At 37.7% G+C, this 27,991-nt stretch overlaps 1 protein-coding gene across 1 annotated transcript; it reads left to right on the top strand.

Moving 5' to 3' along the window:
- The first annotated feature begins 31 nt into the window (after positions 1–31).
- Positions 32–27,739, top strand: GNS (glucosamine (N-acetyl)-6-sulfatase). Its single transcript, XM_020786005.3, has 14 exons — positions 32–411; positions 2,704–2,763; positions 4,284–4,490; positions 6,502–6,567; positions 7,873–7,971; positions 12,523–12,690; positions 14,428–14,510; positions 16,794–16,912; positions 17,481–17,584; positions 19,296–19,397; positions 19,893–20,000; positions 20,425–20,535; positions 23,182–23,342; positions 23,758–27,739. Exons 1-14 carry the CDS (start codon positions 64–66, stop codon positions 23,831–23,833), a joined length of 1,812 nt encoding a protein of 603 aa, XP_020641664.3. The 5' UTR covers positions 32–63; the 3' UTR covers positions 23,834–27,739.
- Positions 27,740–27,991: the final 252 nt, after the last annotated feature.

Genomic DNA, 27,991 nt, shown 5'->3' with positions numbered 1-27,991 from the left:
GAGCCGGCGAGGGACTCGAAGAAGGGTGGAAAGCGGGCGGGGCTCGCAGCCCCAATCCAGCCGATGCGGAAGCCGCCGTCGGTCTCCCGGTCATGTGACGCTGCCTGCGCCCCTCCCCCCTCCCTCCCTCCGCCAAACAAAGAGGCGGAGAAGGGGCAGCGAAGGGAGGCGTGCGCATCGACTTCTCGTGACTGTTCCGCTTCGGTCTCCCTCCTTCGCTCGCCTCCACCTGGAAGTCTGGCTCCGGTGGCAAGGATGGCGCCGGCCTCCGCCGCTTCTTTCGCCCAGCCTTTGTTGCTGCTGTTGGCCCTTGGTTCCAGTGCCTGGGTCGGCGCCAGTTGGAAGGAGGCGCGGAAGCCCAACGTGGTCCTCATCCTCACCGACGACCAGGACACCTACCTGGGCGGAATGGTAATTGTGCGCCCGGGCGAGGGACGCGCGCTGGCCGCGGCGGCGGGGATGTCGAGGGTCGGGGTGGCAAAGGGAGCGGGCTGAGCCGTGCAGGGTGGGGGTGGGGAGCGGAGGAGCAGAAAAAGCCCCGTCACTGCCGGCGGTGGAGAAGCAGAACCGCTCCAAGGGCCTCAGGCGATGCCCGCCTTGTCTATGCCTCTGTGGAGGGGCACCGCGTCCTGATAAAGCCTTCCATCCTATGAGCTTTAGGGCGAAATCCTGAAAGAGTGCAAGATGACACCGACGCTTGTCTGGCTCTTCCGTGGGTTCTGGCAGGTTATGGGGGAGCCAGATTTCAACTGTTTCCCCCACTCTGATAATCCTTTTCTTCATTTTTCTGGGAGGAAAAAAGCTTCCCGTGTGAAACATTTTTCTTCTTATTTGAACATATGTTTTCTGAGGGTTGAGAGGGCAGTGGATTCAACAGAAACGTGCCTTCATCCTCCCTGCAACCAGCACACCTCTTTCCCCCCTCCCTTTTTTTTAAAAGGAGGTCTCCTCAGAAGAAAACGGTGCAGTACCTACCACTCTTTGCAAGCTAGAATATCATGGCAGGTGTAAGAAAGGGATTACTGACTCATCCTTTGGCCCTGGTTAAAAAAGTAATTTTGTGCATGCTGCTTACTTGGGAATACCCATTTAACAAAGTGGGGCATAGTTCATCAGCATAAGCATGCATTGATAGGATTGTGCTATAGAGGATTGGGGGTGGGGGAGGGCATTGCTCAAGTCAATTCCATATCGCAGTCTTCTGAGTTTGAGAAGAATTAATTTAGGTAAGAACAGAAATAAAACTTGGCTTTTTTCATCCATTCTAAGGTTTAACTCTACAAAGTCTTCCTTCTGCAAGTCTGGTGGTCTGTGCACAAGATTATTGTAGCAGCATAGGTCCTAACCTAAGATAAAGTATTTGCATTAGGCAATTGATTTGGAGTCGTTTTTCTTTAGATGGCAGAATTTGTCAGTGTTAACCTGCTCAACAAGTTTGTTATTAAATTAACAAGATGTTTTACTACAGTACTCATGTTTGTCAGAAAGATCCAGCAAAAACATGGTTTCTTACAAGGCTGGTGAGGATGTAACTGGCTTTCTTCTAGCTTTCTGTCAGACATAGTCTGAAAAAGTGCCAGTACAAAGAGAGATAGAAAGAGGGATTTCCTGTCAGCTGGGAGGCTTTATACTAGCGGGTCTGCCTGCTGGGCATTCCGGGAATCAAGTAGTTATAATTAACTGGTCTGCTTCAACATACTTTTTTTTTTACGTGGTCCACCTTATAAATAGCCTTTGAACTGCAGAGTTGGAAGTGACCCTATGGATGGATCATCAAGTCCAGTCCCTCTCAAGGCGGCACAGTGGGAAATTGAATTCCCAACCTCTGGCTCCGCAACCAGAGATCTAAGCCACTGAGCTATCCTTGGTTGTGTAGATGTCTTTTCTGGAGAATCTAGCAAAAGTAATGTTCAGATATTGTTCAGTATAGATATTATCATTTACCACAATTGCAGCTGTAGAAATAAGTGCATTTTAATACATTTTTAAAGGAAAACCTGTGTACGCTTGCCTGGGAGTAAGAGTATTTGAACTAGTGTAACCTCTGCATAGTGTTGCATAGCATGGTGAAGGTGGGATTTCCATCAAAAATCGGAAAGTTTAATTCTTAAGAACAGATGTTTGACTTAAGTAAAATAGTCATTTGTTTGTTTCAGTAAAGCAATTTTTTATTGGTTGTTTTCATAAATACAGGTTGAAAATTATTTTAACATGTGAAGAGATCAATGCTGCTTGTGGGATATTAATGTCAATACAATATTAATACCATGAATTTGTGGTTCTCTGCCTCCTTTTTCTTTAAGACAGAAAACAACTGAGGTTGGAAAAATTGAAATTAAAGAAAAATTAATTGATTTATCGATAGAGAACTCTCAAAATATATGGAATTACAAAAATTTTCCAGTAAAGGAAGAAATACTGTGGTGGAAGTATGTTTTTATTAGGTTTTTAAGCACCAGTTACTTTAAAAAATATCTAAACCATGTTGATTTAGATATAGTGTATTGCTACTCAAAATGTGTACTGGTGGGGAGGGAGAATCATACAGTGTTGTCCTGTTTATGTTTACTTAGAAGTAAGTCCTGCTATGTTTAGTGTGTCTTTCTTCCTAGCAAGTGTAGTTGGGATGGCCATTTTAAGCACCTTAATCTTCCAGAATCATACTACTGTTATAATTTTTCATGCTTGTTACCTTTCTTATAGACACCACTGAAAAAGACTAATGCTCTCATTGCAGAGATGGGGATTACCTTCTCAAATGCAGTAAGTACTAAATTAGGCTTTGTCTGTACTATGGTTTGTAAGTCCAAAAACGATTGTTCTGCTAGCAAGTTGGTTATATAGGAAAACAGAAGGGAAAAGAAGAGCTTGTTTAAGTGGCTAACATGAATTGACAAATGTTTTATTGAAGGTGTGCAAGGATAATTCTAAGCACAATTACTGTTCCATTTTTTCCCATCAGACAGCACTTAAGTGAGAAATATGCTCTTCTCTAGATTAGGTTCTGAATTCTTATTACAAAAAGAAATTAATAGAGACAGAGCAAGTTCAGAAAAAGGTCACATATCATTCAGGAGTTAGAACATCTTCCATATGAAGAAGAACCATTAATCTGTTAGGTTGTTGATACTGTACAGACTAAACAACAGAAAGTACAAGGAATAACTGGAGCAGCCACTTTTTGCACTCTGCTGCTTGGCTCTACAATCCCTTATCTGCCTGTTTCTAGCCAGGGGAACAGGGGAGGGGGCAAGGAGCCCAAGAGTCATTAGGGCATGACACATAAGAGCACTTCAAATAGGGCATGGAATACTAGGCTCTCCGATTCCCTTTTCTGTACAAGACTACCTTATCTCTTTATCTTATAGCCATTCTGTATATATGGGCTAGAGCAGCTATTGTGGTGCTTAGATTGTAGGTGTATACTCAGAAAGGAATTAAGCCCTATTATATAGTCTCTCGAGACTGAAGGATGCCTACATATATATTGATTGAAGGTACACCTCTCACAGGCGCTAGTAGTGTTATAGATCTGTTTGACAATGTAACATAAATGGAGCTTGGATTAAGTGCTGCTTTCTAGAGACTTCGTCCTGCAAGATAGTTTACAGATGATGGAGTGGAGGATTTCTCCTTGACACCTTCATGTATGGTCTGCAGTGTTTCACAGTATTTGAACTTACCACTTATGCAGTTTAGCATTTATATTAAACTGCTGAGAGGAATTGTTGGAAGTTTCTGAATGCATTGTTATCAGCAGCTGAGCCCAAATGCCAACTGATGTGAGATTGATTAGGATACATGACAGAACACTTTCTGTTTCTGTGACCAAAATATGTAACACTTTTTGGTGTCTTATTTGGTTCTTCCTCTGATCAAGTGTTGAGAATACTTGAAAATATTTTAAACAGTTGTGTTCTGTTGTATTTTTACTTGTTCCACTATTTTTATTATTTTACAGTTTAGCGTTTGTAGCGTGTCTATAGCATGTATGTGGACATTAGGAAGTTGTATGCTTGGTGCTTTTGGAAGTGGAGCAGGAAGGTTATGATATAAACCAACAAAATCTTTTAGTCTGGCAAATCTCAATATTTTCACTTCATCTTCCTTTTAGTAAAATGGCAACATTGGTAATTATGTCTGTAATTTTTTTTCATAGCAAATAGTGTAAGAATTTAAGTTCTTTCATGTACTAAAACCTTAATAGGCAGAAAAATCTGGAAGAACATTGGTTCTATTTTAGATATATTGGATGTTTACCATATTTTACTTCTTTTCTCTAGTATGTGCCAAGTGCATTATGCTGTCCCAGTAGAGCCAGCATCTTGACAGGAAAATATCCACACAATCACCATGTTGTCAACAACACTTTGGAGGGAAATTGCAGTAGTAAATCCTGGCAGAAGATTCAGGAACCATATACCTTTCCAGCTATCCTGAAGTCTGTGTGTGGATATCAGACATTCTTTGCTGGAAAATATTTAAATGAGGTATATTTCTATATTTTGTGAGGTGTCTTGTTTGAATTACCTATTGTAAGAAATGCTTCTGTGTATTGACGTATTCCTATAGAACTGAAAGAATGATGGCACGCTTTGTGTGAAAATGAACATTAGATACGGTATTTCTTTCTAAAGTTTTACACAAAATAGTAGTCAAAATCCAGTTGCCAGTTTATATTTGTGATGTAAGTGTAAAATCATGAGTTTATTCACTGTTCATTTAGAAATTCTCTATGTTCTTGGGAGATTTATATATCCAACAGCTAACATTGCATGGAGCTACCTGAATTTGAGGGGGGGGGAACCTTTCTGGTAGTCATTGCCATTGCATAAGAATGTAGCTCAGGCAGAGGTTGAACAGCCTAAAAAGTATATGCAAGTTAGGATCCTACTTGGATTTTAGTTTGAAGTAAGTGAAATTGCATTAATGTGGCAGTGAATTGCAACAAATTAGCAAGAAGCACACAACCAGCACCAACCTCAATTTTAGTGTTGATTTGATTACTATTTTTAATATATTTGTTTAATTCTTTTAAATATTTGCATACTTATTGGTTTTAGCTTTTAAATATTGTGTTTTTAATTATATAAGCTGCCTTTGGTTCTTTTTAAGGAAAAAGGTGGGATAAAATATTTTAAATAAATAAATAATATATAGAAGGTTTGACTTACTCTGGATCCCAGTAGGATTTTCACCATGGTGGAATAGGACATAGGCAAATTTCAGAAGTTTCACATCCAGGTATGGTCTGATAACCCAGAATAATTAAGGGACAACATTTTATGAAGGTTTTTTTTTTAATTTTCATTTTTAATTCAGTTAAATTTCCTTGTAACAAGATGCTATTACAGTACTAAATAGTAGCACTCATAGCATTAACTTATGTGCATTTAACATACCTTTTTGTAACTTGTATGACTAAAGAAGGCAACAGTTGATGTAACAATCTGGGCTGGCATGCATAGCTGGATAGTAAGATACATACACCAAAATGGTAGCATATACCAATAATTATAGCAACATTATTTAAGACCATTAAAAAAATCAAAAACTCTAAAGTAGTCATATCAAGCTGGTACAGCAAACTGGCTCTATAATGTATGAGTTATATAGTTTTATTTGTTCCTTGTCATGGTTGTTATTTTTTAAGGAGGAAATAGAATACAGGAAATGCATATAGTCTCTGCAGTGATTTTTAGAGGCCCCTAAAGACTTCCTTAAGGTGAAAGGAATATCTTGAGAACCTCAGAACCTTGGCAGGGTTGCCTTTCAGAAACTTTAAATTAGCAGTAAAAGGCCATGGCTGACTATATCATCAGCTTTATGTACATGGAGCTGCAGCAACATGATTTTAACCATTGAATATGTGTAACAGTTCTTGCTGACACAAGAGTGAATGTCGGTGATGGAGTTATATTGAACTGCCTTGCTATTTTGAAGTCAGGCTGTTTTAAAGTATACATCTGGAGTCTTTCAGTGCGTGGTGTTTGTGCATCCCTCTGCCATGGCAGGGTTCTGTCATAAATGTAGAAATATGTATAAAAATTCTGTCAGAGCCTCGAGGGAATGTATCCCATGGTATGAAGAATGACCACCATGGTCCCACCATGTCATCCATAAAGTGGGAAACGAGAACTGCAAATGGTACCATTGCTAATAATCAAACTCTGTAATAAAACTGATGCAGAAAGGGTTTCACAGTTGTGGGACCTGTGCATTGAGGAACAGCTCGGCTACTTTGTTAAAAATCCTAAATAACATGATCTAATAAATTGTGACTATCTTTTCCTGCAGGAAAACAATACCTTATCTGTGAGTGAAAGCAAATGCAAATGTTTCACTTAAATCAAAAAGTGTGGCTCCTAGGCTAAAATACGGTAGCTTTGAAGTCATATCTGAACTCTGTGTTGCAGCCATTCATTTCTCAACCTCAAGTTTTGTTGCTAGTAGAATTGTAATATCAGAGGCTTAATTAATTTTGAGTTCTTTTAATTTCAGTATGGAGCAGAAGATGCGGGGGGAATTGGCCATGTACCGCCTGGATGGAGCTTTTGGTATGCCTTGGTCAGTGTCTTTTTTATTATATTATTTTACTGCTTCTGGCAGCTCTGCACTAGGAATGACCAAACACTGAAAGTCCAATGTGACAATGGATTGACAGAGTTCAGGGGGGAAAAAACTGTCAGAAAAACTGGCTTAGTGTTTGAGAGCTTTATATTTATTTCTATTTATATTATTTACATGTTGCTTTTCTCCCAGTAGGGACGTGGTGGCACTGTGGGTTAAACCGCAGAAGCCTCTGTGCTGCAGGGTCAGAAGACCAGCAGTTGTAAGATCAAATCCACGCGACGGAGTGAGCTCCTGTCACTTGTCCCAGCTCCTGCCAACTTAGCAGTTCAAAAGCATGTAAAAATGCGAGTAGATAAATAGGTACCACCTCGGTCAGAAGGTAACGGCATTCTGTGCCTAGTCGTGCTGGCCACGTGACCACGGAAACTATCTATGGACAAATGCTGGCTCTACGGCTTGGAAACAGGGATGAGCACAGCGCCCTAGAATTGAACACGACTGGACTAAATGTCAAGGGGAACCTTTACCTTTACCTTACCTTTCTCCCAATAGGGTATACAGCAGATTCCCACATGTACAACCTAATTGGTTCCCTATCACTGTAAAGTAAACTGTTGTAAGAAGAACCTTCAAAGTTAGAACAGAGATTTTACTCAGAGAATTTTCATGTCTTCCAAAGGCTACCTCTTCTCTCTAGCTTGCTCCACTAGCCTCTGTTGTCTTGTCTTTTCTCTTCCCTATCTCTCTTCTCTTAATGTTGTACTTGGTGACATACCTGTGTGAGTTTATGGTGCTGGTCAGGTCACAATAGTTGTAAAAGTGAGTTTGGAGTGTGGGTGGGTGGGGCATTAGCTAGTTCTGGATTGGTTATAAAAGGAGGGGAAATGTTGTAAAGTAAATTCTTCTAAGTTTTGTCCTCCCTGTAACAGAAGTAACATGTTTGAATGCACGGTACTCGCTTATAACATATGTTTATGCTGATAGCATATTTTTTGTGCATAGACAGTAATCAAAAAACTCCAGTCTCAGCCACTGATTTGTAGCATAGGGAAGATAATTCTGGCCTCATGAAATAAGTAGTGAAAATTTCCTGAGGTGGTATGTGAGGCACATAAAGCTCTGTGTTATGGAATTCCATACTATTATCAATTTTTTATTAATGGATTGTTTAAAGTTTGTCCATTGCAAACTCTACTGCCTTAAATTTGCTTCATTGTAACTGAGAAGCAATACTTGTTGACAATACCTGTTGACTGTCCCTTGTGCTTAAAAGGTGGCTTTGATTTTATTTTTCCACAGGAAAAAAATTCCAAATATTACAATTACACACTTTCAGTAAATGGTAAAGCACGGAAGCATGGTGAAAACTACAGCATTGATTATCTCACAGATGTACTGGTAAGATTTTTCTTTTTCAGTAACTGCCTTTTTGTTTTAAGCTAGATCCATTCTTATTTGGTTCTCTGAATACCCTTCTAATTTATTTTTCCCAAGCAAGACAGATAAACTGAATGTCCAAAAAAGTGTCTACTTTTTTCCTTTTATTGAGTAAAACTTGGTTATTCTGACAGGCCTTCCAGAATAGTCCGTCAATGGAATACAGAGTACTTAGCAACTCCCAAGTTATTGATTCTGCCCTCTTGACTGCTTTTATTAAATGTTATTGTTTCTGTGTTGTATTTTTAAGTTTATAATGTTCCTAATTTAAAATGTTTAGGACATGTTTATTCTTTTATATTATTTTGATGTCTATTTTTCTTTTTCTAAGTTATTGCTGTTGACTGTTCTTTATTTTTATTTTTTGTAAACCACCCAGAGTGGCCTTGATAGCCAGATGCATGCTATACACATCAAATAAACAAATAAATAATAATCTGAATAGGCATATGCAAGGAGATATAAATGTGACAAAGTGCACTCTATTGAATATACAGAAATGTGACTTTAAAAATCTAATACAATGCTATAGGAAAGTGACTATGGAAACGCAATGAACTAAATGGGAAATATGCTAACAAAACCTTAAAATCCTGTAACAAAATTAATATGGTACTTCATAATTTAATAAGAAGAGTGCAGCTAAGGCATCGAGACTTAAAAGGAAGGTACCTCAAAATGCCAGATGCAGGGGAGGGATATCAGGAGACAGGTATCTAGTTGTCTCGTGTGCTCCCAGAGGCATCTGTTGGGGCCACTGTGAGATATAGGAAGCTGGACTAGATGGGTCCTTGGCCTGATCCATCAGAGCTCTTCTTATGTTCTTATTACAAAATTATTCATTAAAAAGTGTTACAAAAGCATATTTTCTAAGTTATAAAAGTTTGACTCTCAGTTAAGTCACATCTATGAAAAGTATCTTAAACTATGTTATTAAAAATCTAGACTAGAGCATAAGCAGTTATAAAATCGTATCAGCCTTATGAAAAAATCTTAACCCCACCCCCCAAGCAGAGTTTTCTCCCCTCTAGCAGTGTTCTCCTGGCACCCTTTGCTCCTTGCCCTGGCTATAATTTGTGACCATTATTTATACCCTTCTCATCCCTTTATCAGTTATAAACAATCCTTTCTGCAGGGCTTGGAAGTCCAAAAGCTTAAAGATCCGAAAATATTTTTTAGTTGGAAATTGTCTTATTCTTGCACTTTCTATAATTCCAAGAGGCTTGTAAATCTGGTGAGTTGCCACTATGGTATGTTGTTTAGTCCTAACATTATTGTTATGACTAAAATTTTACCGAGTTTACAATAATAAAGGACAATAGCATAAAAGGTCTAGACACCCAGAAAACTAGAAAGACAGAATATTGCCACAGCATAATATTGTTTCTCCAAGATATTCGAAAACACAAAGAGTGCATACTGTATTATAAGTTTTGTATATTTTATCTGTGTTTATCATTTTCTAAACAAATTCAGAATTATTATGATACAGTGACCTTGCTTGGCTGGAGCTAGCTAATTGTTTTGAAATAGTTAGAGTAAACTATTGTTCAAGACTCGTTTTAAAAAGCAATTTCATTTTCAGGGCTGCTTCTTCCATACCCCCCTTTATTTTTTAACACTAAGGTTAAAGTTGAATGAAACAAAATAATCCAGGGCATTAAAAATATTTAGAGAGTCAGTGTTAAAGATGATGCATACTGAACTCTAAGCAGTAGATTCAGAAGCCTGATGAAAAAATGGTCTTCAGTTGATGTACAGATGTAGAGGTAAAAGAATCTAACATCTTATGAGAGAGATCTCTATTTACGGCTGCTGCAAATAAAAGCCCTTTGTGCAATGCCACTACTGTATCTCAGGGAGAGGATACATTTTGAGAAGTATCAGTAGATTGTAGACTAAGCAGCTCTGTGTGGTGTTCCTCATAAAAATATTTGCTGATGGTAGTCAGTCTAAATGATTTTTTAGGCTGTTGGGATCGAGAAATACTCCTCTTGAATCCTAGATTTCTTTATTATTGTAATTCACACAGCTAGATGTACTGTGTTATTGGGGCATGCACTGTGCACATAAATTATACAGTGGTGCCTCGCTTAGCGACGTTAATCTGTTGCAGGAAAAACATTGCTAAGCAGTTTCATCGCTAAACGGAATAAAAAAGCCCATAGAAACGCGTTAAAACGTTTATATCCCACCTATCTGGTCACCCGACCAGATAGGCGGGATATAAATAAAATGAATAAATAAAAATAAATAAATCAATGTATTCCTATGGGCTTAAAAACTGACCTTATGCGAAGATCCTCCATAGGGGCGGCCATTTTCGGTGCCTCTAAAGTGAGGCAAAACAGCGGACAGCCATTTTGTTTTTCTGGTGGCCATTTTGGAACCGCCGATCAGCTGGCCAAAAATGGGGGCTTTGCAATGATCACTTCCCCGCGATCATCACAAAGCGATTTTTCCCCATAGGGGCCATCGCTAAGCGATCGCTCTGGCGATGGCAAAAACCCCATCCCTAAGCGATTTCATCGCTCAACGGAGCGATCGCTAAGTGAGGCACCACTGTATTAGGACGACACTGCAGATTTGCAAGCTCTGTTCCTCAGAAAGCACCTGCAGACTCTTCAGTTTTAACTTGTGAAGTTGCTGGTATAAATGACTTGTTTGCATATTTGTTTTTTATGGAGCAAAATATATCTGAAGAGCTTATATTGTGTAGAATAGCTATTAATTATCAAAGTTTACAGTGTTGATCTCTCCATTCTTGTTGTCCTTCTTGACATATGGCTGGCACCATATTCTTAATTTATATGTTGGAGGCAGGTGTTCTGTCCCAGATTAGAGGAGTACAGATTTATTTCTTTGGACGACAACTCCCATTTTGGGGAACTGTAGTCCAGTAGAGTTGGAGCTTGGGATTTGATTCCCTACTATGTCTCCCAGGAAAGAATCAGTCTGTGTAATCTTTGGCAAACTATACAGTCCAAGAGCATCCCTAGCAGAAGGGAATGGTAAGGCACTTCTTTGTAGTATGTATCTTGAAATCCCTAGGAGGAATCGTTGTACGTTTTTATCATCTTGGTAGCATGTAATTATCATTATACAGAAAATGGAAGAAGTATTATATGCAAAATCCAAAATTATTTTACTTAAGTCTTTGAGTACAGAGAAATATTTGAGATAGTGTATTGTCACTTGTTCATTTAGAAATGGGTAGAGCTGCTTATCAATGACACAAAATTTATGTTCATTTTTGGTGTGTGACAAGTGTATAAGAATGAGCAGAATGAAATACTGAATTCAGTTTGTACATTAAACTATAGTAAATTGAAAGCTTTCTTGGGAAAGAATGGTTTTGATAAAGAGCCATTAGCTACTCTGCAATGCCCTTGTACAGTGCCAGGGGTCACGGCATGCTTGAAAGAACATATGATAATTTTTGGAGTCTTAACATAACCTAGTTATGTAACATTCTGCATTCATGAGAGAAATAAGTTATAATTGTACTTTATGTTACAATTGTTATCGTCTATAACAATTGTATATTGTAAAATAAACTCTAATCTAGCAACTTGACTCTAATACTTTTATTCTGCAGTGTGGCACGTTGATTTAATTTAACTTGCTGCAGTAGTACATTTGCACATGATAGTATCAGAAGTCTGGACATCACAGAAATATGTTAGAAAAGACCCAATAGCTCATTTGTTAATTATTTTCAAGGTAGAAATATCTCACATACCTTGAAAACCCTGTCAAGGGTCACTGTAAATTGGATGTGTCTTGACAGCACATGATATATAATGGAACATGAATAATTAAGAAAATAATAATAAGATTATGCCCTGCTGAAGAGGATGGAGAACTTGTGTTTAAAATTATCTATTATTATTAGAAATAATACAGACAAGGAAAACCATTTGGTTGGAGAAGCAGATTTCTGCATTGGCATTTTTCCTTTGCCTCACCCCTGTTGTCTCTTGCCTATATCATCCCACATATGTTCCAATGTGGTCCCCAAACCTCCAAGGCATTCTGGATGTGTTAAAGGGAAATTCTCTCTTCGAGTATAGCAATGTCCATGTCACTTTGGGATGCAATCCCAACAATTTTGATATCTTGTGTTCTGTTCTTGTCTTCTGTTCCTGTGTCGATGTTAAATAAGGTAATACACTGGTAGGCAAGAGTGACTGATTGGAATGGAGTACCATAAATGCAAATGTTTGAAATAGTGATAGACCCTTCTCTTCTTGTTGCTGGATGCCACCATGTTATGTCATCTCTAAAAGCTCTGAACTTTAATATGAGAATAAGACAGACATTCCTACAGGGTATTCACTTATATCAAAACGAAACAAGAAAACAAGTGGAAATGAATCAACACTTTAAGTTCTTTGTGTATACGTTATTTGAAAAAAAATATTTTTGAGAAATTTAGCTCTGACTACCTGAACAGCTGTTTAATGTTACAATAAATCACTCTTTAACAATTTAATAAATTTCTGCTTGTAGGCCAATGTCTCACTGGATTTTCTTGAATATAAATCCAACTTTGAGCCATTCTTTATGATGATAGCAACTCCAGCACCACATTCACCTTGGGTAGCTGCTCCTCAGTATATGAAAAGCTTTACAAATGTCAGTGCTCCAAGAAACAGTAATTTCAATATCCATGGAAAGGTATGCATTCTTGATCTATTACAAATTTATTGACTAGTGATTACCAAATATTATTTATGGTCTTGATTATATCTTCTTTCAAAAATCTGATAGCCATGGACATCTGTCATGATCTTAAGCATAAAATATGTGTGTGAGAGGATGCAGATGTATAGCAGATGAATGTTTTTATCTGGAGTTTAATTATATTTGTTGTGTTGTCTCTAAGCCTGTATAATTAATTAAAATGTTAGGAATGCCATTTTCCCTCCATTGCCATCTTTATGTGTTTTTCTTTCTTCTTCTGAATGTTTCCCCACAATGCATTTAGTCCTTATACTTTCTGTTTGTGCTTTTTCTGCCGGTGATCAGTTGTTTGAAATGTTCCTCAACCCTCTACTATATGCACAAACCTGAAGGCACAGAATCAGTTGGTCCCCTTCTCTAGTGTTCTCATTCAATACAGGATAGCCTGTGTAAATGTCCTTTGTCAGCCTAATGAATGGCTTTGAATAGCACTTTACTGACCTACATTCTTTAACTTTTCTGACTCATGTAGTCCTACATTGACGTGGAAATAAATCCCGTTGAACTTGGCGTGGGCTAGTTTGTAGGTAGACATATTTAAGATTGTTCTGAACATTAATGACGCTAACTGGATCTTCAGAATTTGAAGTTACTGAATCTGTAATTTGAAGATTTTTATGTAGTGGTGCTGAATATTTGAAGATATATTGATGCAAAGGAGAAGTGCCATTCAATCACTATTTAAGAGATGCCTGTCTTGAACAGGCTGAACTTTGTTCTAGTGTGTTTTGTTAAATTGTGATATGGTTTGAGAAGTAGTGACGCACTATGTTGACTCAAGATTAGGCTGGTGCCATTTATCCTGATTCTGCATGAAAATGAAGGCCAGTCAGCTCTCTACATCTTGGCATGACAGTAATGATATTTTTTGTTACTTTCAGTGTTTGAATTTCTATGTCCCTTCCCGTTCAAGGCCCCAATTTTGTAATCATAAAAAGGCTCTGATGTTTTCTCTTTCAGCTCCTTGCAGACCAATAATATTTTATGTTCAGCTAACATACTTTGACTTCCTTGAAAGGAACATGATATAAGTTGTTAGAGTTCATAGTCTGGTGCTTGGGTAGGTTCCTTTCTAGAAGAAATTCAGTTGAATTCAAATACTACCTATAGCGACTGGGCAGTAGAAATTGTTCTTTTGTAGGAAATTCTGATGCTTAGCTTTATCTTGGTTTTTTACTTCAGCTCTGTTCAGATAAGAGTTTTAAGTAACTATGATAACTGCTCATGAAAGAAGTGAAATGTGGCAGTTATCTGTTTTTATATAAGAGAATGGTATCTGAAATTAATTTATGGCATCTACAAAACGAAATGAGAAATTGTACAACTCTTTGGTTGCAATCCTGTGCCCACATACATGGGAATAAGCTGCCCTCAACTCGGACAGGTTACTTCTGAGTAGACATGTATAGGATTGCACAGTTACCCACTATCTGGAAGGAAACAGATACATTTATCTGGTGGTAATAATGTTCCACACTAGCAGCTTTAGGAAGTAAAGGTAGCTTGTCACAGGCCTTCCAGTTATGTTTGTTAAACCTCAACTTGTCCAGGGGCAGTATAAATAAAATAGGTTAACAGGATTGTTTGTTACCTTTTTGTGGTCTAAATTGCTGCTTGGCTTAATGGAAGGTGTAGGAGATCACTCTAATGTAAGAAATGCATATTTTGTAGGACAAGCATTGGCTTATCAGGCAAGCAAAGACTCCAATGACAAATTCATCAATACAGTTTCTAGATGATGCTTTCAGGAAAAGGTGAGAAATACATACCATGCTTTAAATCGTTTCTGCAAGAAATCTTATCTGAAAGTAAGCCAAATTCTTTTCAAACATGTAGGCTTTGAAAACGTATTCTATGTCTTTTTTTAGAGTAGTAAAGTAAGTTTCATTGGTACAAAATGAATATACTGTTTGTGAAGAGTAAAGTTTGGCATTACTAAAAAAAATCCTCCCAAGTGGCTGCTCTCTTTATACAATAAAAGACATTAGGTGTTGTGTGGCTGTAGAAAGGGATAAGCCCAGTTTTATTTCTGCTATTCCAGATTCATTAACTGTAGGCTGTCCTGTAGTAAGTAGTGCCAAGGAATTGTATTGGTGCTCAGTTGCATTTCAGGGTTATGAATATTGCAGACCAGAACATGCTCTCATTTCATAACATAACAAATGCCAGCAAGGTTATATTCTTGTGTAACAATAAGCCAGAACTCCGGAGAATTGTGATTTACCATTCAGAAACAGTACACTAATGTATATTGTCCCATTGCTTCTGTTTATTTTCTCCTGCCAGCAGAAGGAGCTTAGATAACCAGAAAAAAAATTAACCAGGACAAATGTTGTGAGTCCTGGCTTGTCAGTCCTATTTGTGGCATGAATCAGGAACCAACTATAAAACATGGCTTCTGATTTTTGCATATGAAAGGAATGACCACTGAATCCCCAGTTTATATATAATGCTAAGCTTTTGCTTCCTGGTTAGTTTTAGTCACTCACTGTCAGTGTGTATGGGTGGTGTCACCACTTAAGAAAGAATTCAGCAGAATTCCTACTTAACATTCTCTGCAAATGCAGCTGCTCTGAAATGAGATCTACCTGTTGGTTTAACTACTTTGTGAGTATGAAAGGAAATTTCCATTTGAAAAAAATTCTCTCTGAGCAAAATCCTTACTTTGACATCCTTTTCAGAGCAGTTACATGTTTACCCTTAAAGTACTTCAGCTCTGATCTGTTTGTGTGTTGGAGATAAATGAAAACACAGGACATAGGAATCATGGCAGAATTTTCTTTCTTTTTTCTTTTTACTAATTTTTTTCTTGGGTTATCACCACAGTGAGATGGGAAGCAGAAGTTGAGAAAGCTTTTTGCCTTCCCAGGCTGGAGTGGATCTTGAGAATAGCTGACAGGATGCAGATATAGGACAGCAAGATCAGTAGGACTGTGTCCAACAAAACAATGGCACACAGAAGCATAATCTCAATACAGTGGTGCCTTGCAAGACGAGCACTTCGTTTTACGATGAAATCGCATAACGACGAAGGTTTTGCGATCGCAAAAGCGATCGCAAAGCGATGTTTCCTATGGGTTTTTTTCACTTTGCAATGATTGGTTCCCTGCTTCGCTAACCGATCATCGCAAAATGACGATTTTCACACAGCTGATCGGTGGTTTCAAAATGGCCACCGGGTAAAAAAAAATGGCCGCCCGCTGTTTTCTGGGATGTATTCCTCGCTGCACGGGCAGCGAAAATGGCTGCGCTATGGAGGATCTTCGCTGGACGGTGAGTTTCAAGCCCGTAGGAACGCATTCATCGGGTTTTAATGCGTTTCTATGGCCTTTAAAAAATCGCTTTACGATATTTTTATTCTACAGCGATTTCGCTGGAACGAATTAATATTGTAATGCGAGGCACCACTGTATTAGGTAGGTAGATGTCAGTGCAAGTCAAATTCATCACAGGGGAGAGATCACAGAAGAAATGTCTGATTTTGTTTGGCCCACAGAAGGGCAATCTAAAAATAAGAACATCAGTGGTCAGCGATATGAGACATCCTGCTGCACACGCTATAGCTAAGAGTTTCATACAAAAAGCCTTGTCCATCAGGGCCTGGTATTGAAGTGGGTAGCATATTGCCACATAGCGATCATAAGCCATAGCTATGAGCAGGAAACAGTTGTTTGCTCCAAAGCTGAAGTAGCAAAACATCTGCACAACATAGCCAGCAAAGGAAATGGAATGAGCACCTGTAGAAAGAGTCATCAACAACCTGGGAATGGTGATAAATGTCGTACAGGTTTCAGAGACAGAAAAGGCAAAGAGGGGAAAGTACATAGGACTGTGTAGAATCTGGTCAAGCAGAAATTTAAGTAAAGCAAGTAGTTTGTATAGTAGAACTGCATCTCAGATGAACAGAAGAAAAGCCAAACATTATCATTTAATATATAATTTGTGCTTCGTGGTGTAAAATATATATAGTCCTCACATTTGCATACACATGCTGTTAAATTTATAGCACCAACTTGAAAAATCCTGTTCATATATAGATGGCAGACACTTCTTTCGGTGGATGATCTTGTAGAAAAACTTGTGAAGAGGTTGGAATTTCATGGAGAGCTCAATAATACATACATTTTTTACACATCAGACAATGGTTTTCATACAGGTAAATGGTATTATATATTTTTGTAGTTGAGAACTTACATAGAACTCTGGACATGCTTTTTGGGACAACTTCAGAAAAGTGCTGCTGTGAACAAATGGAAGCAGTGAGGCAGATGTGTGGTCTTGAAAATGATTGATTGATTGATTGTATTTATACCCCGCCTATCTAGTCATTTCGACCACTCTAGGCGGCTTGCAACATAAACACATAACAAGTTTAAGAGAAATTTATAACAATTAATTAATTAAATGATTCTGCAAGATGGGAAAAATACAAAATAAATCAAATAGAGAAAGGAAGGAAAGAGGTCAGGAATTTAGCATCTAGATATGGGCGTAGATTGTTCCTTGAAGTCACATCCAGTTTCTTCCTAGAATTTTTAGATGAAGTGGGAATGTCTGAAATTAACACCATGGCAGTGGGGGTATAAAGAATAATGTTTCCAACAAGAATCCAGTCAGAGGAATCATTCAAGTAGCTTGTAAGCAGTCATTAAGAAGTAAAGTTGCAAATTTTGCTAACTGCAGAATGTTATTGTAATTCACAATTTCTATTGTATATTTCTTAGGTCAGTTTTCTTTGCCTATTGACAAACGGCAGCTTTATGAGTTTGACATTAAAGTTCCATTGCTCGTTCGAGGACCAGGAGTGAAAGCCAACCAGACTAACAAGGTAGAGTTGCACTTGAGAACAGTACCGTATGTTACATAATGGAGTATGGTTTCACAAGTTCTACATTGTGAAAAGTGAGATTAATCACTTGACCACTTTTATTTGTTGTTGATTTTGTGTGTTGCTTTTAAGTTCATACTGCTTATAATTGATTTATAATGCTTACTGTATGTCCATTCCTCTTTATTATTTGACATTGTTTTATTTTAGTTTATGGATGTCAATTATTGTATTTTCTGTTGTGAACTGTTTGGAGTGGCCTTGGTAGCCAGATGGGTGATACAGAAATCAAATAAATAATAAATTAATTAATACTGAGAAGTGAAAGTCTTCTGAGTACACACTGAACATAATTACTCATTCTACTGTGTTAATTCCTACAAATAATGCACAAACTGGATGTTGCAGTCATGCAGAATTGAATAGTAGGGAGCAGTTTGTGATTAAAGATGCTAAGTAGCAATTTTGAATCTGCCTTGCAAAGTAACAGAAATGACTAGCCCACCTGTCCACGTATCTGTTTCGCTACTTGTGTCTTTTTAAAATATGTTCTAAAGCTCTTTTCCCATTTGTTGGAGATGATTTTTAGTTGTATAGCCTGAATTAAGTGAACTTTGCTGTTTCCTTGATCTGGATATGATGCTGTAACAACTTAATGGGAATGAAAAGTGGATTTCTTATTCCACAAGAATAAGGAAAAGGATGTGTCATTCTTAAGATTACGCAAATGTAAGATTGGGTGATATCTTTTATTGGACCATGAAAAAAATCCATGCCAATTGCAAGCTTTCATGGCAGAATTCCACTTTTATCAGGCTAAGCAGAAGGTAGATGTTTGTGTCAAATCTGCCCAAAGAGCTGGTCTCAGACTTGGGTTTCAAAAGTCCCCTGGAGGGTGTGGTCTCAAGAACCATTCCTTGAAGCATGGTTGTAGTTTTTACACCCCATTCTTAAGATCTAAAGGTTTTAAAATACTCTGTGATTGCTTCCCCCCCCACTCATATTGTCTGCTTCAAAACTCTGTATAGCAATAGTGTTTTCTGTTTGCTTGTTTTTAGAAAACTGAAATATGGACTTGGACTGCCATTAGGCATAGTCCTGCATTATGTTCCTGGAGATGTACCCAGTACATGTCCTCCAGTTTGCTCATAAATAGGAACTGAATCCAGTAACAGTTAAAAGACTTGCACACTGGCTGTAGATGAACAGAACACACTGCAGTAAAAAGGCCAAATAAGATGTGTGTAATGGAAAAAATTGCTGGCTGTGGTTTAGCTATCTGACTGCAGAGCCAGAAGCTGAGAGTTCGATTCCTCACTGTGCCTCCTGTGAGCTGGCCTGTATGGCCGTGGGCAAGCTGCATGTTCCCAGGGCACCCCTAGAAGAAGGGAATGGTAAACCCCTTCTGAGTGTTCTCTGCCAAGAAAACCCTTGAAAAGGGATGCCATAAGCCAGAATTGACTTGGCAGCTATGATGACGATGACGATTCATGGAAAGGCAGGGGGAGTGACAAGTGTACTTTCTTGTAAAACAGCTTCCCTGAAATTTGGTGCTATGTATTCCCAGTTCTTCAAAGTGCAGTGGAAGTGTACCTATGTTATCGGAGCAAGCAAAGACTAACAGAGTAGATACTAAAGAATGTTTACATTTCTATTTTCTTTTAGTCGTAATTGGAAGAGTCATAATACTTTTGTGTTTCTTGCATTCTAGATGCTTGTGGCAAACATTGATTTGGGTCCTACTATTTTAGATATTGCAGGCTATGATCTAAATAAAACACAGATGGATGGAATGTCATTATTGCCTCTGCTAGTAAGTATATAGATGAGGTTGCTAAGAAGTATTCAGGTGACTGTCCTAAGATTTGTTCCTCAGAGCGATTTGTTCCTTGTTCGCATGTTCACATGGCAATTACTGTCAGTATTGGTAGAAACAACTTTTGGATAGCCTAGATATGTCGGGGTTCTATGGGTGGGAAGGCTCCCCAACCCCAGAGTTTCCCCAACCTGACCTAAGCATTATGCAGTTTAGCAAAATTAGAAATGTTTATCTGCAGTTCTGTTTGCAGAAACAGCAAGTAATGAAAATATTAACAAAGTGTCATAGTATTAGAGATTGCAGTGAGTCTAGCTTTCTTCACCTTTACTTTGTTTCTGCGATCATAAGTGAGACTAAAACTGTGCAAGTTTAATGGCTTAAACTTAAACCTTCTTATCTAAGAAGCTTGCATTCCACTTAGACTGCTAAGCTGCAAAAAAAAAAAAAAACATGCTGTCCATAAACGTCTTCATGTTTGCTTTCTTTTAGAGAGGAGATTCAAATGTGACTTGGAGATCTGATGTTTTGGTTGAATACCAAGGAGAAGGACATAATAGCACTGATCCTACTTGCCCTGCCTTGGGCCCTGGTGTCACGGTATGTACATGCTGATTTTTTGTTTTGATTTGATTCTAATTTTTTGGGGGGGGGTTCACTTTTAAATCCTTATTTTAGGGATTTAGAGAGAACTACTGAGGAGTCTCGTGTGTGTATGTAAATTAGGAGTTGTGATTGAACATAGATTAAGACAAAAGATACAGTTTATATTAAGAAGTATGAAATTAAATCTGTTTAAAACTAAATCAACTCATGGCAGCATTAGTTGCCCCCATGCTATAGAAGGGAACTGTTTTTCGTATTCTTCTTCCCAAACACATGGCAGAAGTAGGTGCCAGCCTACTGTTACTCATTTAATAGTTTTGTGGGCTGATAGGTTTTAAGGTTTCATTATTATTTCCTTTCTGTGTTGTACATTGTGTCATGATGCAAATCATTCTAACATGACTTGTTGCTCCCCCAGCATTGTTTTCCAGATTGTGTTTGTGAAGATGCATATAACAATACATACGCCTGTGTAAGGACACTGTCAGCTTCATGGGATCTGCAATATTGTGAATTTGATGATCGGGAGGTAATTCTTCTGTACATTTTTAGTATATTTTATGCCATTCTTCATGTAAAGGTCTGCCAGATATGTTAGAAACAGTTAAGATTTGTTGAAAGTGAAAAGTATGTTCTAGGATTTGCACATATTATTGCTCAAATTTGATTATCTTTACAGGTTAAACTTAATATGGTTTTATTAAATTCCCACCTAATAATGAAGCTATTTCATTTATAGTGTTGAGATGTTTCAGATTTTTGTATTTCATTGTCCCATAATTTTGGACTTGATTTTTCATTATCCCATAATTTTGGACTTGATTTTTCATTATACAATGGTGCCTCACTAGACAGTTACCCTGCATGACAGTTTTTTTTGCTAGACATTGACTTTTTGGGATCGCTATAGCGATTCGCAAAACAGTGATTCCTATGGGGGAATTTCGCTGGACAATGTTTGGTCCCTGTTTTGCAAACCGATTTTTGCTAGATGACGATTTTGACAGCTCCCTCCGCGCTTGCAAAACAGGTGTTTTCGGGACCCAAGCTTCGCAAGATAGCAATTTAAACAACTGATCGGCGGTTCGTGAAGCGGCTTTCCTATGGCCGATCTTCACTAGACAACGACTATTCTTCCCCATTGGAACGCATTAAACAGGTTTCAATGCATTCCAATGGGGAAATGCTTTTCGCTAGACAATGATTTCGCTAAATAGCTATTTCAGTGGAACGGATTACCATCGTCTAGCGAAGTACCACTGTATTATGCAGTTAGCCAGATTCTTAAGTCTGTTTCTCATAAATGAGGACAATTTATTGTTCTAATTTTCCAAATGCTAATACCAGAGCTTGGAGTGTTCAACTCATGGCAGCATTAGTTGCTCCCATGCCGTAGAAGGGAACTGTCGTTCCATATTTTTCTTCCCAAATACGTGGCAGAAGTAGGTGTTAGCCTACTGTTACTCATTGCAGAAGCTGTTCAGATCTGCTGTTGAATTGGCAGACAGAGAGAACCTAAGCTGCTACATTTTGAACCAAGTTCTTTTTGTTTGGTTCAGCACCACAACTTCTGCAGTAAGATAAGAGACCCTAGTTGCACAAACCCAAGTTTTGTTTTGCATTTTCACATGCCTCAAACTCATGTTTTTAACCAGTAGAACTGCTGTGGTAACTTTTCAAATGTTATTTTTAGAAGATTACATTTAAAAAGCTTTTTGCTGGTTTGAATTCAAAAAGTAACTGATTCAGCATTAACACATTGATTTTAATCGCATTATTTCCTAGCTCCAACTGATGTGTTATTTGAAAGAAAACATGACACTCTTCTGTAGGTTTTAAGGCCCACAGAAATAAAACACTGGTAGTACATTTTAGCTGACAGGTATGAACTTGTTTTTCTAGGACAGCCCTTTATCCTCTTTAGGTTCACACAGCTGGATGCCTCAAGAGCTTAGTGAAATATGCAGTTTTCTTTCACAAGCAGAACCTTGCATCACAGACAAGAAGTTGTGTGAGGAGAAAGAGCATACATTCTCCTCACACTTTCATGACAAGCACTTCCCTGTTTTGTTTCTTGTTCCTCTTCAAGTTCCTAAAATATATGTTTTCCAAATCTAATCATCTGTTTATCCCATTCATATAGGAGCAGATAATGCATCTAGTTCTAGTTTAATTATTCCATAATATTGATGCACTTTTTGTGTGTGCAACAATCAGAGCATGGGATTATGTCTAGAAATAGATTGTCAGCAAGTTATTCTTTGTCATCATATACTCTCTACTACCATTGGTATTGATGGAAGACAGCTCTATTTTCTGACTTTAAAGAGCTGTGTATTTTAAAACTAAAAGAAAACTAAAGGCTCTGGTAGGCAGCTCTAGGTTGTACTCCTAATGCACATGGTTGCAATACCCTGAGGGCAATGCTGTTCGTTATAGGCTGCAATGAAAGTGCTAAATACAAGGTTGGGATCCAAATCAAAGTGGAGGTTTCTATAACTGAACTAACGGAAATAGTAGTATTTGATGAAAATCTTGAACTGAGTTTTGATGGACTTGTGCATTTGTATATTGCAGTAGCACAAATAGTAGAGAATTTATTTTCATGGACAGTGATCTAAGACAATTGGCTTTAAGAGGATTTTGCTGACTTGCCTCTCTCTTTAGAAGCAAAATTAAAATCTCATTAGCAAGATTCTGACTTGATGAACACATGACACTGCCTTCTAGCTATTACAAGGCAAGGCAATACTGCACATCGTATTGTCTGTACTGCCATGATACCAAGGTAAATTCCAATGGCCGAATCCACATTTAGGTGTGTACTGCTGGCATGAGAAATGTGGGCTTTTCTCTACTCTCTTCTCCGTGGCAGCAGTTCGTCCAGTGCCCTGGAAACCAGCCTCTGGCATAGAGGATTGAGAGTAGGCTATAGTACAGGGGAAGAAAGCCCCCAAAATTTGGATGGATACATCTATAACAACAGCTCTGTTCACAGCGTTCTCACCTCCATGGGTGGCCCAGCTTTATCCCTTATAAACCCTGTGGCATTTAAATTGCTTTTTGCATATGAAAAATGTTTGCATTTATTGTTTGTGTGTTCATTTAAATTATGGACACTCTCCTCTTCATAACAACAAACGTGTTGTAGAACAAGTTTTTTTCTTTTGTGCAGGTGTTTGTCGAAGTTTACAACCTGACTGCAGATCCACACCAGATTACTAATATTGCTAAAACAATAGACCAAGAAATTTTAGAAAAGATGAACTATCGATTAATGATGTTACAGTCCTGTACTGGAGCAACATGTCGCACGCCAGGAGTTTTTGATCTAGGGTAAATTTGCACTTCTGGTGCATTTTGGTTATTTTCTAGATGAATTAATATTATGCCCATGTTCACTTGAAATTAAAAAGTGCAACCATACAAATGTCCCCCACCCCATCAGGCTTTCTGTTGCATGACCGATCACAAACTGGTTGTGAAATCAGGTGCATAACTGATTGCAGGAAGGACAGCACATTGGAAGGAAATTGCTAAATGATGAATCAGCGCTTAAGTAAACCCAGTTGATTCAACAGGTCTACTTTAGTTGAGCTCAGCCATCTAATGTAGGCTCTAAATTCTGTACTGCATTATCTGAGTGCTCATGCAAATTGTAGAAGTTAATAGTTTATAGAAAATTGTAAATCAGACTCAAGATCATTTCTACTCATTTATTTTTCTTTTTGCCACCCCTCCTTCCTTCTAGGTACAAATTTAACCCACATCTGATGTTCAGCAATCATGGAATTCAGATGCGTAGACTTTTTACACGTTCATTGTAGTTGTATCTTCTAGCTGACTGGAGCCAATGTTATCTGTGTCCATTTCTTCAAAGTGACTGCAGAAGATCTGCCTAATCACTCTGACTAAATCAGAAAGACTTGATCAGCTGTCTTTGGAAGAAAATAGCCTCCCCAGCTGGTTGCCTTGTGCACTACATAGGTATTCCTGACAGGATCAGCCAAGTCTCCTCAAATCTCTTTGTCGCATCAATGTGAGAAAAGTTTCATCCTCAAGTTCAGTTTTAATGTTTAACATGAATCTGCATTTCCCTCTTTGGTGTAAATGAAAGACTGAGGCACTTAAAAGCTTACTTACATGGACAGGTAGTATGAGGAAGATTGGGCAGCTGCCTGCTGGACCTGCTGTGTAGATGGGGGCTGTAAACTGTTGTCTCATAATTACAGCCACTGGCTGATAAGCTTTTAAGAGGATGAAGTGTACTGCTTGGTTGTGTTCATATTCTGAATCTGGTATAATTAACTTAAACGGGGTAATTGCTATTCATTTTTTCTCAGCTTTTCAAGGTCCAATTGAAAATGCTGATGAGAATTTGTGTGCCTGTTACTGTCAGATGTTACATATGCCTGTTACATACCATCAGCTCTAGTTTTCAGTTCACTAAAGGAGTGGTTTTCCCAAAGATAAATGCTGCATTAGCATCCATTAGCATATTTTCTACCTTGTATAAGAGCAATTCAAAATTATCGTTTATTTGAAAATCTTATTCTCAGAAGTAAATTACTGTTTGACATTGTAACATGGCTATATATTCCAAAAAAAGGGGGATCCAGTGCCTCATTTCTATATGTTGTTCCAGGATAAAAATGAACTGAATTGTTATAAGCCTGCATTAAGAATCTTTTGTGCCAAAGAAGTGTAAGTCACATTTCTTTGGTACACAGACCTGTTGCTTAGTAAAGCATTCTTTCTGTTCCCTATTCTTTGTTATCACTTGCCTGGTTGTGAATATTGTATTAGCCCTTGTTGAACTTTTAGATGTTAACAGTATTTTACCACTTCATAACTTTCAATTTAATACCCATATACCTTGATGTGTTTTTGTATTGTACTGCCTGCCAGACGTTTGCTCGAATACCAGACCAGTCATCTTCACGGCATGGTTACATTTTTGTCAGATTTCAGGAGCAGTCATGTTGAGAATTAAGCCTGAATTTTAGTTAGAGGTAGGGATGTATGGAAGCAGTTTCCTGTAGGTTTAGGCTGTTGTTTTAAGCCAGGTGAACATTTTATAGTACATGCCAGGTGATCTGGCCATTCCACCTCAGAATGTACACAGGATATTGGTTATTGGAAAATACTCAACTGTCAAAGCTTCTTTATAGTCTAGATTTCTTTCTGGCACGTAAATTAGCAAGATCCAGGTCTGTTTATTTTTTACTGTGATGGCACCTTCTGTTAAGTGGTTTTGAAATGCTGCTGTCCTATGAAAAAAACATTACATGCCATCTAGAATACTTGATCTTAGGGCAGCTTCTTAGAAATGATAATCGGATACAAAAATTACATTGATACATTTGGTGTGAAAGATTTCTGTGCAGCTTTTTAATTTAAAACATTTGCAAGCAACTCTTAACTGAAAGACTGTTTGTAAACAAAAATGCCATTGTAAAAATTGTGTGCATCTTTCACACCTGATGCACTACAATATAAAATCTCATTTAAAATGCACAGTTGCTGTGGAGGAAGCATGAATTTTAGAATTGACTTTCTGCAAATGACAAAAGGTTGTTGAGATGGAAATCAGCAAACTAGAGGCTAGATAAGTGTTTCTCAGAAGGAAATAATGAAATATTACTAGTGAGATAACAGAACCTACATGTTACAAATGCTGTTTCTAAATCTCAGCAGCTTTTATTTTTGTTCTCTGCTGAAAGAAAGGAATTCTTCTGGTAGGTGCATGGTAACTTGGCAAAGGACTGTTCTGAATCAGAACATCATCGTTGAAATGAGAAAATATATTAGGACTTTCTTTGACAGATCAGAGAAATTGCCCATAATGAAGTAAGAAAGTGTGACTCTGAGATTTGCATTGGGAATAGAATTCTTGATCATGGCCTTAAGAGTGAAACTCTAATTGTGCGCTTGCCATCTCTCCCCAATCCTTATCCATCAGTAGAAAGTTTTGCTTTTCTTACCTTTTTATTGTAACAAATACATCTCACACTTTGTTCTATCAACTCAACAATTTTTCAAGCCACATTTATAGTTTGTTCGAATTAGACAGGGGTTGTCAATTCTACTGTTATTAGAGCTGGTTTATTTTTTAGCTTGCCATAGTCTTGAAGTGATTCTTCCTCCTCCCGAGTTCCCACATACTTTAGCAAGACAATTAGTACAATCTTCAGTAATAAGTTAAAATAACTTTTTTCTTAGCCTGTTCTATGTACAAAATTAGGGTCTAGATTAAGCATTTAGAATTAAGGGGCACCCATGTGTGCGCATACAGAGAACTACAAAGAACCAGAGTGCTATGCTTTGCTTATATGGGAGCTTAAGCACACAGAATCAGTGCACAACATGGTAAGAGTTTGCATTCAAAACTGATTTCTTTCTACCAAGATTTACTAGTTGATTCTTCACAAGCAGCTGATGCATTTATAAACCAGGCAATAATGAGTAGCAGTCTAGGGTAAATACAGAACTGAAGGGTATTATGAAAGATTTTGATTTTTTAAAAAACATTCAGTACTTTACCATTGTGTTCTAAGATTTTACTTTTCAAAATCAATCAGCAGTATGTTAGAATATTTCTTACTGTGACAGTGTTCAACTATTCCTACAAGTAATTGTCTAACTTCTGTTCTAAGCACCTAAGGCAAATCCTCAAAATGGAGACAAAGACATACAGGTTTAGATTTGATAGTTGGTTGAGTCACAAGGATGGAAAGCCTCCTGTCATTGCTGTTGAGCACATAACATACAATATTCCTAACACATATCACTTTGTGCAAAAATGAAGATGATCAGTAGTGACATATCCTGTATGTTCTATTAGGTAATATGTGATTTTGAGTTTAGCTGTTGTCTGTTTGCACTTTACTATGAAGGAGCTGTTCACCTGTTGGATACCAACGGAGGCCTTACAAGGTATTAGTCTTAACATGTGACTGTAATTAGTGTATTTTAAATGAAAACACTTTTAGCAGTGGCATGTTATCAAATCTTGCAGTAGGGAATTAAGATGTCTGTCGGTATGGCATTGCATACAGGTTCTTGCCAGATGGAGTATCTACCATGTATCATAAGAAGTAGACCTGAGTTTATTTAAATTCCAAACTAGATCTTGCATCCATCTAATATCTTGTGAAAGCACTTTGCTAACACAAGTTCATTTGGATAACTAGTAAGGTTTATTTAAATTTAGCTGGAAGTGATGTCCTTAACAAGTGATGATTTTTAGATAGTATTTTCCCAGACTATACTAATATCAGATGTTCCTTTAAAAATCCTCTCAATTGAGCCAAATGCAAATTCTTTAAAATACAAATTATTCTCATGTATGTTGGATTTATTTGTATTGGCAGCCGTTATCCATTTGACATAAGGTTTCATTGCAACAGCAGCCTCCTTTGGTATTTGGTTCTCCCTGTCCTGCTGATCAATAAATACAAAAAGATAGTGCAAGTATTTTGTTTGGAATGCTGCCTGAAACCAAAATGCTGGCTATTTAGTTTTCTGTTAAGCATAACTATTTTTTCCTAATGTATTTCCCTAATGCAGAATAACGAACTGTGCAAATCTTTTCTCTTATGCTGAATCACAGTGTTTTGTTTAGAAAGTGCCCTTTGAAGAACCCTGTATATTGCTGCACACTTCAGTAAATATCTGTCTACAACAAGTGTCATTTGAAAATTAAAATTAAAGGCATACAATATATTGAAAAACATATGGCTCAGAATATTTGAATTACCATTTATTTAGGCAGATTGCCACCTGTTTGGTACTTAATATGCTGATCCAGGACTCTGCGGAGGGAAATAGTTTAAAGGTTTGTTAAAACATGTTTTATGTGCATCATCATCATCATCATTATTATTATTAATAATAATAATAATAATAGTAGTAGTAGTAGTAGTAGTAGTAGTAGTAGTTTTATTATTATTAGTTTTATTAGTTTTATTTATATGCCGCATTTC

Source organism: Pogona vitticeps, chromosome 5 (genome assembly GCF_051106095.1).
Source record: "Pogona vitticeps strain Pit_001003342236 chromosome 5, PviZW2.1, whole genome shotgun sequence".
NCBI lineage: Eukaryota > Metazoa > Chordata > Lepidosauria > Squamata > Agamidae > Pogona > Pogona vitticeps.
This window is presented reverse-complemented; position numbering and strand designations above follow the sequence as displayed.